Genomic DNA, 12747 nt, shown 5'->3' with positions numbered 1-12747 from the left:
CAAGTGCTCCGGAAGGGTAAGCAGATCCTGCTCCACATGCGGCACCCGTCGTGTTGCTTATGTGATTACAAATCCGGTAAATAGTCTAATTCGGTAGGTCAAATTCACGAAAGGGAAGGGGATTGAAGTTACGACGTAAGGAACATATCCGATATCATTTGTGAAACGGTTATTCCATAACGGTCAACCAACTCGTGATGGCGTCCGTAAAATTTACGAAGGGATGATTTCAACTTCACCATTTGGAATTCTTGGTTTAATAGCTTCCTTGTGAGCAGTAACCCTCTATCAAGAAAATCATGATAGGAAATGCATGCACGGGAATATCGTATCAATTGGGAGATATAAATTCCGGGCTTATAATGTAACAGTACCGACTCTCAATAAAGTTTTAAGTTTAAATTCTCTGAAACATATTCCTTCACGAAAGAATAAATGTAATGCCGAAAATATTCATTCACATTTTGTCTTGTGTCGAGTTTTTTTCATTTTCAGTTCTTACAAACCCAATTTATTTGTTTTTCAAACGATTATCCTGCCTCCGCCCCCCTCGAATATCAAATAATGGCATAGACACAACATCAATCCCAATCAAAAGCTTGCGTTGTTTTCTTTTTATAAATTTATTAATCTCATCATCCAAAAAAACCCAGAAGACAATGTCTTAAAAGAACACCAGTTCTTGAGAACGTTGATAGTAATATCGGATATCGTGCGTTTATATAAATTTGCTCTGTCCTCTAGGGTCTTTTTATTTTGAAAAAGATTTGAGAGAACCATAATTCATTTGACCTTTAGTTATCAACGAACTTGTAATGTTTGATCTGTCGATAAAAATTGAACCCGATGCTATCACGATGAGCTTCCTGTTACGAAAAAGAAAGAAAAATGGATCGAAAAAACTCTCAAATCAGATTTAACATATCAGTTTTCAGTATTAAGATATTGCAACATACTATCTGTCCTACACAAGACAAACCTTTATAGCCCATTCGCTGCGCTCGCAGGCAAACACGGATCATATTTTGACTCGCCGCTTATTTTCTTTACTCTTAAAATGAAGAAAGCTGATAGAATAAATGCATTCCATCAATAGAGAAAAGATTCGAAACCTACACAAGTATCTGAATGAAAGTTTGCCAGATGAACAGAAGAGGAAAAAGAAAAGACAAAAAGACAAAGGAACATACTTTGAATTGATACATCACGTAGTAAGAGATAAGTTTAATCACAAAAGAAAAGAAGGAAAAAGAAAAGGAATAAATTGAGAGAAAGAAGAAACTATTTAACACGTCATACGAGAAGACACCGTACAAAGTCATCCAACGGACAGTTTTGAGGACTTAAGTATTATTTAAAAATATCTATTGTTTTAATTATAAAATGATTTTATACAAATGACATTTAAATTCTCGTTGAGAAAGCTCTAACTTTGAATTCTATTGTAAATTTGTAAACGCTGTCTTCGGAACACCGGTGTCCCGTAAAAATGTGTTGAATTTCACTTTTATTTTAAGCGTGGGCTCCATGGTATTATAAGTGATACAAAACATTAGAAAGGACATATTGGTAACATTTAATTATTGTTTTCTAATTGAAAATCAAACTTTCGGATATTTTAGCAATGTAGAAAGGACGTACATATTCTAAAAAGTAAGGTTGCAATAATAATGAAAACAAGATATTTTGACTGAAGAATAACAATGAGTAAATCAGAAAAAGGACGACCAAATGGAAAATCCAACTTGGATGATGCCGTCGTGAAGTGTCCGATTTGTTCTGACAGGTTTACAGATCCGAAGAGTCTACCATGTCTTCATTCATTTTGTCAGAAATGTCTTGGAACATACATTGATCGTTATACACAGGACAACGATAATCCTAGACCAAATTCGTTCCCTTGCCCACAATGTCGAGCAATCGCAATTCCGATCGATTCAACAGCAGCACCATCCATGTGGGCAGAACAACTACCGACAAATGGATTTATAATGAATGTCATGGAGATTATGTCTTTCGAAAACAATGAGAAAACCTGCGAACCCTGCAAAAAGCAGAACAAGGAAAGTGTCCGTGCTGATGTTTGGTGTAAGCATTGTCGTATTTGTTTGTGCAAGACGTGCATCAATTACCACAATGCATTGTTTCTGGATCACGAAACTATGCCTGTAGACCAAGCTCTTCGCCAGCCAGCCATACTTACCGACGATGAACTTCGCTGCAGTCGCCATAATCAAAATATGGAGCTCTTCTGTTTAGATCATAACACTCTCGTCTGCTCTGTTTGTGTAGCGCTGGAACATAGAAGATGCGTCCAAGTTCTTACAACTGAATTTTATGCGAAAGAGTTAAAAAATACTCGGGAGGTAGAGAAACTAGTAGAACAATTTAACGAGTGTCTATCTTCACTCGAAGAAATTGTAAATGAAAACATCAAACAACATCAAAACCTGAACAACAAAAAAGATGACATAAAAAAGAAGATGAAAACATTTAGAGGATCGATTACTGGACATCTTGACAAATTGGAGGAAAACTTTAATCAACGCCTGACTAAAATACACAAAGAGGAAAAGGATAAGATTCAGTCAAGAATTCAAGACAGCAAAGTTACACAGTCAGCCATTGAACATTCTAGAAAGATGATTCAAGCTACAGCGAGTTATGGAAGTAATGCTCAGTTCGTTGCAACAGTTGCCAAAGCGCGTGAGAACTATTTAGATTTTAAACAAAAGGCGATGGAAAACTCGGCAAAGTTAGAAAGTATTGATATAAAATTTAGATTCAACCCAAAAGCTAGAGACATACCAGCAACTGTGATGGAATTAGGAGAGATTAAAATTTCCCATGGTAGACCAGATGCTCCGAAGCCTATCGCCGAAATGAAACCAATGTTGGATAAACGTGCTGTTCTGATAAGAGATTTCCACATTCGTCTGCCTTCAGATACAAACGACTGCGTTATTACTGGTGGAATATATCTGCCTGATGGAAAAGTTATCTTGTGCGATTTTCACAACAAAACAATCAAAATGTTCAAGGATACCGGTATTTTCATTTCGAAAGTCCTTTTGACATCTGAACCGTTCGATATTTGTCAAGTTGATATGAATACTCTTGCATGTACACTTCCAAACAATCGGGAAATTGCTCTGCTCAACATGACAGATGAGAGTCTCCTATTACAAAACGTGGTTTTTGTTGGAAAAGTATGCTACGGCGTTGACGAGATACGTGGCAATCTGGTTTTGCTGTTTCCTCTTGATAAACCCGTCCCATCAATGAGCGTCATAGAAGTAGATGGGCATGTGTTGGATACGGTCCACAGGAGAAGTAGTGGTAAAGCAATGTTTGAAAATCGACCTTTTCATCTCGCTATCAACCAACGCACAGCTGAAATTGTCGTCACACAGAAAACCGTTGGCATCGGCGAAAAACGAGCTGTGGTTCTTTATTCTGATTTGAACGTCCGGTTGTCCATTGAGCATGATAGTATACGTTGGGCAAGAGGTGTCAGTATTGACAGTCAAGACAACATATACGTATGTGGACAAAATTCCTCGAACGTAATGAAAATGTCGTCTGACGGATCTGATGCGCGCGTGCTGCTAGATGCAACCGACGGACTAGAACATCCGGCTGCTATTCACATATGTGGAGACAGATTTTTTCTGTCAGATGTCGGATACACAAATAGAAATGTTGTCAAAATTTATGAAATGGTTTAGAACAGAACTTCAGCAAATATTATAAAAGCTACTTTCAACATTTTTAACAATAAACACAATTTTATAGAAATATTGGTGCACGAATTTACCACAGGAACTGATCATATTTAATTCGCAAAGTTTATCCTATTTCGTTTAAGACTTCGAAAGTTATCGTTCAACAAGTTTACAAACAAGAATTTAGTCATGGAATATCAGTCAAGTACATTTTCATCAATTTAGTACGTGATCTCAATTTGTTTGTGTCAATATATTCCTCATAATAGATTTTATATATACAGAAACGCTATATATTTATAGGTGTTAAAATGCCAAAATACCAATTTAACTTAGTTGTAGTAGAAAAGTTTTGCCATTTATTTATGTAGACATTAGAAATATATAATCAACTTTATAGCGTGGTTTACATTTCATGTTGTTATGTTTGTTGTTTGCTACATGTTTATGTTATTAAATTACTCAGAAGCGTACACAGAACTTTTGATATAAACCCCATAAATCCTAATATGGTTTTGAAATACAAATACGGTTTATCATTGAAAAGCTTTCATTTTCTGATATATAGGATTAAAATGACCAAAACGTAAATTAAGCAGCAACCTTATACCACAAAATAGATACACAATTCATCAAAGAACTAGTGTTCGTGCCATAAATGCTATCAATGAGGCAAGTCTTGAATCGATTGATTAGTATAATTGATGTGAACTGCCATTCAGATAGCATACCTTTATCATGTTAACATAATAATGTAACATTCCAACCAGAGAAAAAAATCAGTTGACAGTTAGGAAACCGAAATTTAATAATATACAGAACTTTAAAAGCATATAAGACCAACTCTTATCTAAAGTTCATAATGCTAACACTAGTCTTTTTGGAAACAAGTTTTTATTAGACTTTAAAAAGAGGGAGAAGATACCAAGGCGGAATCAGACACCATAAGTCAAAGAAAAAAACGTACAATTCACTGGCAAAAAATAGTAACACATACCCCAACAAAAATCATGAAAATATAATAAGATAATGCATTCATAGAAAATCGTTGTCACTTGGAAATATTTACTCCATGTGCATGCGCTTATGGCATGTTCGCACACATAAATGGAATTCCAAAATTGGAGAATTAAAATAAGATCTTTTCTGTCGTTAGGGTTTAGTTCTCAATAAGCCTATACATTTCTAGCTGTGAGTCTATATATGGAGCAGACGTATTGCGGTAACTGTATCTTTGTTATCTTCATTTCAACTTTAAAATAGAAGATTTCAACATAGTCATCAAACTTTGAGTTAATCATTGAAATGACATAGGCTTTATACTAGATCAAGAAGTTTAATGATAATAACAGCTTCAATTCTTACTTCTTTCTCTTGCATATACTCTGCCTCAATATAAATAAAGAAACAATTCGACAAGAAAAGCACAGTTAGATTTCATAAGAAAAAAGTAAAAACACAAAAATACTGAACTCCGAGAAAGTATTTATTTTAAAAACACGTCCTCCAAATGTAAAAAAGTTTGTAAATAAAAAATCAAGCATCCTAATGATGTTCATTATTTCTTTACAAAGTATAATTTGTTTTGTCGTTAAAAAGTCTGTCTTTGCGTTGGCCATGGTAGCTTTGATAACTATTTACACCACTGGATCGATGACAGTGCTGGTGGACGTTTCGTCCCCGAGGGTATCACCAGCCCAGTAGTCAACACTTCGGTGTTGACATGAATATCAATTATTTGGTCATTTTTATAAATTTCCTGTTTACAAAACTTTGAATTTTTTGAAAACTAAGGATTTTCTTATCCCAGGCATAGATTACCTTAGTCGAATTTAGCACAACTTTTTGGAATTTTGGAACCTCAATGCTCTTCAACTTTGTACTTTTTTGGCTTTATAAATATTTTGATATGAGCGTCACTGATGAGTCTTATGTAGACGAAACGCGCGTCTGGCGTACTAAATTATAATCCTGGTACCTTTGATAACTATATCATTTATTGACACAAATCTGGACTACTTCATTCAATCTATTTTTATGTTTAGAATGACGATACTCGAGCAAAAAGTATAGAAGTCAAATGTTTGTATTATATTGCACGATGAGATGGACTTAGGTTGTATGTTAACTGAAAGATCTTCAGAGTTTTTGGTATCCCAATCTCAATCATATCGCTCCAAAAGTAAAAAAATCACAGTCAAGTACATCTGAAGCCTGGGTTTGTTTGCTGATAAACTGGATGTTTTCCAATAAATTGGAAGGCGTTTTTTTTAACAATTGGCAAACCCAGTAATATAATGTTGTTTCTAATATATCCCATGTAATGTTGGTACTCATGTAGGGTGATTGAATATCTAGATCTTCATCTTTTGTTTCACATTCAAATGAACATAAGGCAAAATTTGGATAGGTCAGGTCTTTTGTGTAATTGCAGGATTTTTAACTTTTCCCCTTATCAAACAGTATATATATATATATATATTGTGATTTTCATTTTTTTTATTTGGGATAAACCACATATATGTCATGAAAGTAATATAGTTACTTAGCAAAACTTGGATCTTTGAAGATAGTTGATGCACTGGTTAATGCCAACACTTGTAACGTTTCCAGTCAGAGTATACATGAATTGAAAACTCGCACAGGTGCAATCAGGTTTTTGTGACTTGAAGTCGTCAACGTTGAGATCCTGCAACGTTTGTTTGTAGTTAAACAGTAGTCACAAAGATGGTGTATATGTATCAGTGATGATTTGAACAGATTGGTCGTTAAAGAAGGAAAGTATTTTAAAAAAAATACTGATATGATAAAAGTTAGTGCTTAAATTGAAAGCATCAGGAAAACGGCATTTCGAAATGTTAGGTAATATCTTTCTCCCTCTACGAGTTAAAGAAGAGGAGAAACTATATATAATACCTATATCACCAATTTTGTCATAACATCCACAGCGGGTCGCAGTTCCCAGTTCCTGAGTTAATTGATAGATATTCTTTTTGTCTACGGAGATATGTTCCAATGTCAGTTTGTAAGTCCTTAGCATATTTTCTCATAACTTCTTATAAAAATGCCTTATGAGTGTTTCTGTTGTTCCGTTGTTTTCCTCTTATAGTTGATGTGTTGTCCTCAGTTTGGTAAAGGACCAGGATTTTTCTCTCGGTTAAACCGATTTATGTCCAGTGAACAGCGAAATACTGCAATTGCCTTTATTACAAAATAATGAGATCTCAGATTACATGTTTTTCTAATCACTTATTTAAAATCTTATTGGTACTAAACAAGGAGGTCATGTTTATGTAAATATTAATACAATAATAGAGTGTAGCTTTTGTTTCCTTATATATTTTTTTATATGCATAAAAAGCATTACATTAACTGGAACAATTGAAAAAAACATGTATTAGTCCCAGTCTGACATGAATACTTTAACTGTCTAATGTGTTATTAGTGTATAAAATTGGCGTTGACTTCAACCCATGTCGCAGAATTTTCAACTTAACACATTCACAATTTCTCTTGTTAAATTAGTATAACAAATCACACAAACTATTTGTAAACTTTTGTTTAACTAAAACCTTCTAAAATGTATGTTAAATAGCAATCTATTATTAACAATAGAAAATCATGACAGCAGTTGATTATAAACAAAAGAAATAGAAAAAATATAATCTACGGAGTAGATCTATATATTGTATTACTTGTGTGTATTAGCCATTGTTCTTCTGTGTGTTTTAAAATATCAATTTCAATATTTTAAACTATCTGTCATAGCGCTATTCAAATTCATAAAAATGAACTTGGTCATGATGACATAAAATCGGGAAAAGATATATGAAAAAGTAATTTTCAGCAGTTATCTTTCATGTGTTACGTGTAAGTATATAAAATCATGAAGGATACCAGGATTGAGTCTTAGTATTTGGAAAGACAAATCTCTTATATTAGAAATGATGTCATGTCGAGTTCTAAATTTCCTAAAACCTGCATATAACCATTTTAATTGGATAACTTAGGAAGCAAGCAAGGACAATAGACACGTTTTTCTTTTTACATCCATGTTAAGAGTGTTCTTCATAGTCCTGAACATGATTCAATTATCCAATTTTGTAAACTGACTTTTTTCGAGCATGCCTGTTAGGAAAACATCACAAACACTTTCATTTTGAAAATAATGTATTTGTATGAATACGACTGAAATGTGCTATATTCCCAATGTTTAAGCATTGGTCGTTTGTATCGGAATAAGGTTCGTTATAATTGGCTAGTGAGTTATACAAAAGCGTTAATCTTTGCTCAATTTCAATCGATTCATTTGATATACATTTAAGGGACTTATTTGGTCTAGCTTCTACATTAACGAAGAATTGGCGTTTACTTTGTAAAAAATCACTCTGATTCAATCAACTTTTTCTCTAAAAGTTGAATTACCAATTTGCTTGATTTCTTAATGAAAAATATCCATTACGTTTGGAGAATGTATTTTTCGAGAAACAATTGGTATTTCCATGGAAGCCTACTGTGCTCCTATTTTTGCCGACTGTTTTTATTTTCAAATGATGATGTCTTCATACAGGAGCTTCTTTGGGAAAGTATCTAGCTGTATCCTTTAACTTTTCTACACTATATACATTTCGTACTCTAACTAAATAATTCATAGTTATGTAATTATGATGAACGCATCTATACGATCGAACTTGAAATAACGAAGACACCAGATACAGTTTTGTTTGCCTCATGTCTTGGCTACCATAAGAAACTTTTACGAAGGTCGGTGAGGAAAAAACTTTACGACAATAGATATATGCAAGCTTCCCAGCTGCGATCTTTCCATTTATATGTAGCATCATTCTAGCTGCGCCTGCACACAGATAATATATTTCCCGACTGACAATATTCCAGAGTGTGCTAACATATTTTTTCTAGAAGGAAGGAAGCAATAAAACAAAAATTCCAAATAGGCGAAGTTACATTAAAACCTTCTAATATTTATTCAAGCCCATCACGAGTTAGTTGATTATTATGGAATAGTTGATTCACAGACGAAATAGATATGATCTTACAGTTGTAACAATTGTAACAATTCCGTCCTCTTTTTCTCGAATGTGACCTACAGAATGAGATTTATCGTCAGGATTTTCATAAATGAGCAACACTTAGGTGCATCACGGGAAGCAGGATCTGCATACACTTTTGTAACACCTGAGATCAACTCATGTTTTGGACTGGCTCAAGTTTATCAGTCTTAGTTTTTGTGTTATTTCGTATATGCTGTTGTCTTTGTGTTTTTTTCATGGCGTTGTAGTTTTCTTTCGATTTTTAAATGTCCCTCTGGTTTCGTTTGTCTCTGTTTTCAATTGATGTTTAGAATATACTTTCAAAGCAATATGTTAAAAAAAGTGTACACATAGCCCCGTAGCCTGCAATTGTGTGTTCAATTAAATGGGAAGTAACTCGAAAAATTCAATGCAAATTCTGTCTTTTGTGGATAGTAATTAACGTTTGCTATATATAAAAATGTATTATTGTGAACTTATAATACAATTAACAGCGTCTTCACAGAAGGATGCCTATCAAGTGCAAAACGAAATTGACATTATAAGAAACAAAATCAAACAAAATCGACGTTAAAAGCAAAACGAATCGAAAAGAAATAAAATACAATTGTTTAAATTGGACTCAGCACATAAAATGACAGAATTAAACTGTTATATTATAATATACCGTAAAATATATTTGTATACATATATTCCTCTGTTTCCCGTTTTATTTGTTTAGTAGAGTTGTTTTAATCTGTAAAACAAAAACGTTATAAAATAAAATTTCTGAAAAATCATTTGAATAATGCTGATGCAATTGCGTTTATCGTCAAAAGCTCAAACACATCAAACGAATAGAAATCAACTGTCATTTTCCTGACCTGGTTCCGAAATTTTTCATGTAGAAAATGGCGAAAAGCGCCTGATTTTTTTAGCTAGACAGACCTCTCACTTGTATGAAAGTCGCATAAAATTCCGTTATACTGACAACATTGTGTGAGCAAAATACACAGACATCAAAGGTCGATGCAGCTATCTCTAAAAAGGGATTCCAACCATTTCCCAATTCAAAAATTTAAGCATTGAACGTTAAAAGGGGGTTCTAACCACCCTTCTCTCCTGGATCAACCATTGGATATAATAGGTAAAAATGTAAACAATTGGGGTTACTCAGTCAAAATTGTATTGTAATCATTATCAGTATAAAGAAACATCAATGTCAACAAAGAAAACAATGAAGTGGTATATAGAAAGTCCTTAGAATATATAATCATTATTTTCTGAATGTTTTTAATCAAAATAACTTCCAACAGAGAAAAAAAACATTATCTCAAACGTACATGCACTACCGGTTATACTTAAAAAATGATTTGGAATAATTGTACATTCGTACTCCAAAACATCCATATAATACTTTTGTTGAAAAGTTGATAATGAATATCATAAACTAGGTCTTAGTATCTTCTTTTTTTTTTAAAGAAAAGGTACGAGACGTTCTTTGACCTTAACTTGGTTCATGTTGAATTGGTTTATGTTTAGATCCCCAGTAATGAAATGGTCAGAGGTCCTCCTAATCTATTTAATACTTTTGGTGCACTGGTGTTGGTGTTCCATGGAAAATTAATTATAAGGTTAAAATTACGGTTAAGTATAGTTAATTGAAGGTAAAATAGGAATAAGCCCCGTGTAGGCGTGCTAATTATGCCACTATTACGTCAATGGTAATATCATTTTCAAAAATTTTAATATAACAAGGGAAGCGAAAAATACCGAAGGAACTTTCAAACTTATTAGTCGATAATAAACTGACGAAGCCATGACAATACAAGACCAAACGACGAACAACAGTATACAAAAAATTGAAAACTATTGAATGAGTACACGAACCCTATCAAAGGGCGATCATACCCATTAGGTGCTCTAGAAGGGTAGGCAGTTCTGGTCCACGCGGAGCACCCAATAAGTGTGTTTCAGTAGGTTTCATTTGAACAAAAGGAGGACGGGATTGTGCTTACGAATTAAACAAATCGGTCGTCAGCTGTCAAATGGATATTCATTGACAGTAAACCAAATCGTCATGGCGTCTTTAAAATTTTAGAAGAGATGATTACAACACTCGGCACTGATGAGCAGCAACTATCAATCAATAAAATCATAATACTATAGATGACACATACCCTGAAATATCGTATGAACTATGAAATGTATGCCCCATATACATACAATACTGGAGTGTTGCTGCACAGAAATGAAAAGTTACAATAAGCAAGCAGAAAACATCTGTGTTGTAGTTATATAATGTCCTCAGTCGACGCTCATTGTCAGTTTCCAGATGTTAGTCACAAAATGAGGCAGACTAAACTGTATCTGATGTATGCTTTATTTAAAGTCTGATTGGATAGATGCGTTTAACATAGTTACCAAACTTTGATTTATTTGATTAGAGGACATCATCGTATTCTATATAGCGGAATGGTAAAGTATAAATGCTAGCTTCTTTCATTTTTGTCCTCCTGAATGAAGTCAGAATTGGTAAGTGTCCATAGGAATGCCGATTGTTTGTTGAAAACAACTCTTCCAAACGTAACACATATGTTGTCAATCAAGAAATTATCTTGATTGTGTTAATTACAGTGTTCTTTCTCTAGATAATTCAAAAATATTTGACTATGTTGAACGTATCTATCCCATCGAAGTAGAGATAAAGGATAAAACTGATACAGCTAAGTCTACCTCATATCTTGAATTCAATCTATAAATTGACAATGAGTTTCGACTGAAAACAAAACTTTGCGACAAAAGAGATGATTTCGTCTTCCCAATTGTGAACTTTCAATGTCTATGTAGAAACATTTCAGCAGCGCCTGCATATGGAGTATATATCTCCCAATCGATACAAAGTTCCCGGGCTTGCATTTCCTATCACGATGTCCTTTATAGAGGTTTGCTGCTCACAAGGAAGCTATTAAACCAATCAGCAAATTGTGAAGTTGAAATCATCCCTTCGAAAAATTTACGGACGCCATCACGAGTTGGTTGACCGTTATGGAATAGCCGTTTCACATATGATATCGGATATGTTCCTAATGTCGTTACTACAATCCTCTTCCCTTTTAACAAATGTGTTCTACCCAATTAGACTGTTTACTGGGTTTTAATAACATGAGCAACATAACGGGTGCCACATGTGGAGCAGGATCTGCTTACCCTTCCGGAGAACCTGAGATCATCCCTAGTTTTTGGTGGGTTTCGTGTAGCTTAGTCTTCAATTTGCTCTGTTGTGTTTTGGGTACTACTTAGTATTCTTTTTCATCCATGACGTTGTCAGTCTATTTTCGATTTATATCTTTGATTCTGGCTGTCCCTCTCGTATATTTTGCCCCTCTTTTACAGAGAATTTTTTGTTTGAATCACAGTGATTACCAAAGTACGATGCATCCCTCCCTAAGAAAAGATATTTTATATACGTTGTTATGAAACAAAGCAGCACCCACCTTGTCAATTTATCTTTGTGAATTTTTATCTAAAAAAAATATAATACTATTGCAAGATAAAAGGGTCTTAGATTGTTTGTATTCATTACAGATCTTTGTGCTTAAGTATCCACATCTGATTCCCCCACCCATAGGTTGTTTGAAATAACATTGATCCCAGCTTTGTTTGCTGGAGCAATTGATAATTGAGAAGAGATTTTGAGGAGCATTTGAGAGACCCACATATCTAGTACGGTAAATATAAGGCTTCTAATATCACAACCTGTACAAAAGGCCATCTTTATTCTACACTGATGTATGAACTTTTGCAATGTGTTGAAAACTTCTGAACATCTATGAGGTCAAAAACAGCCACAGATGGACTTCCTATAAGCTTTGTAGTCTGTCCAGTACAATGAATGTGTATACAGGTAAATTAACCGTCACATTAATGCAATATATTGTTTTAGTGTAAACATAGGAATTGTTAATCTGTGTATTTACTGAACTATCAAT

The 12747-nt window shown here is 33.9% G+C and overlaps 1 protein-coding gene across 1 annotated transcript; it reads left to right on the top strand.

Annotated features, from left to right (window-relative positions):
- The first annotated feature begins 1529 nt into the window (after positions 1-1529).
- LOC134715775 (transcription intermediary factor 1-alpha-like) lies at positions 1530-4188 on the top strand. The gene has a single exon (XM_063578207.1). The coding sequence runs from the start codon at positions 1704-1706 to the stop codon at positions 3726-3728; it is 2025 nt and encodes a 674-aa protein (XP_063434277.1). The 5' UTR covers positions 1530-1703; the 3' UTR covers positions 3729-4188.
- Positions 4189-12747: the final 8559 nt, after the last annotated feature.

Source organism: Mytilus trossulus, chromosome 4 (assembly GCF_036588685.1).
Source record: "Mytilus trossulus isolate FHL-02 chromosome 4, PNRI_Mtr1.1.1.hap1, whole genome shotgun sequence".
Classification (NCBI taxonomy): domain Eukaryota; kingdom Metazoa; phylum Mollusca; class Bivalvia; order Mytilida; family Mytilidae; genus Mytilus; species Mytilus trossulus.
Note: the sequence above shows the minus strand (reverse complement) of the source record. Positions and strands in the feature narration are given on the sequence as shown.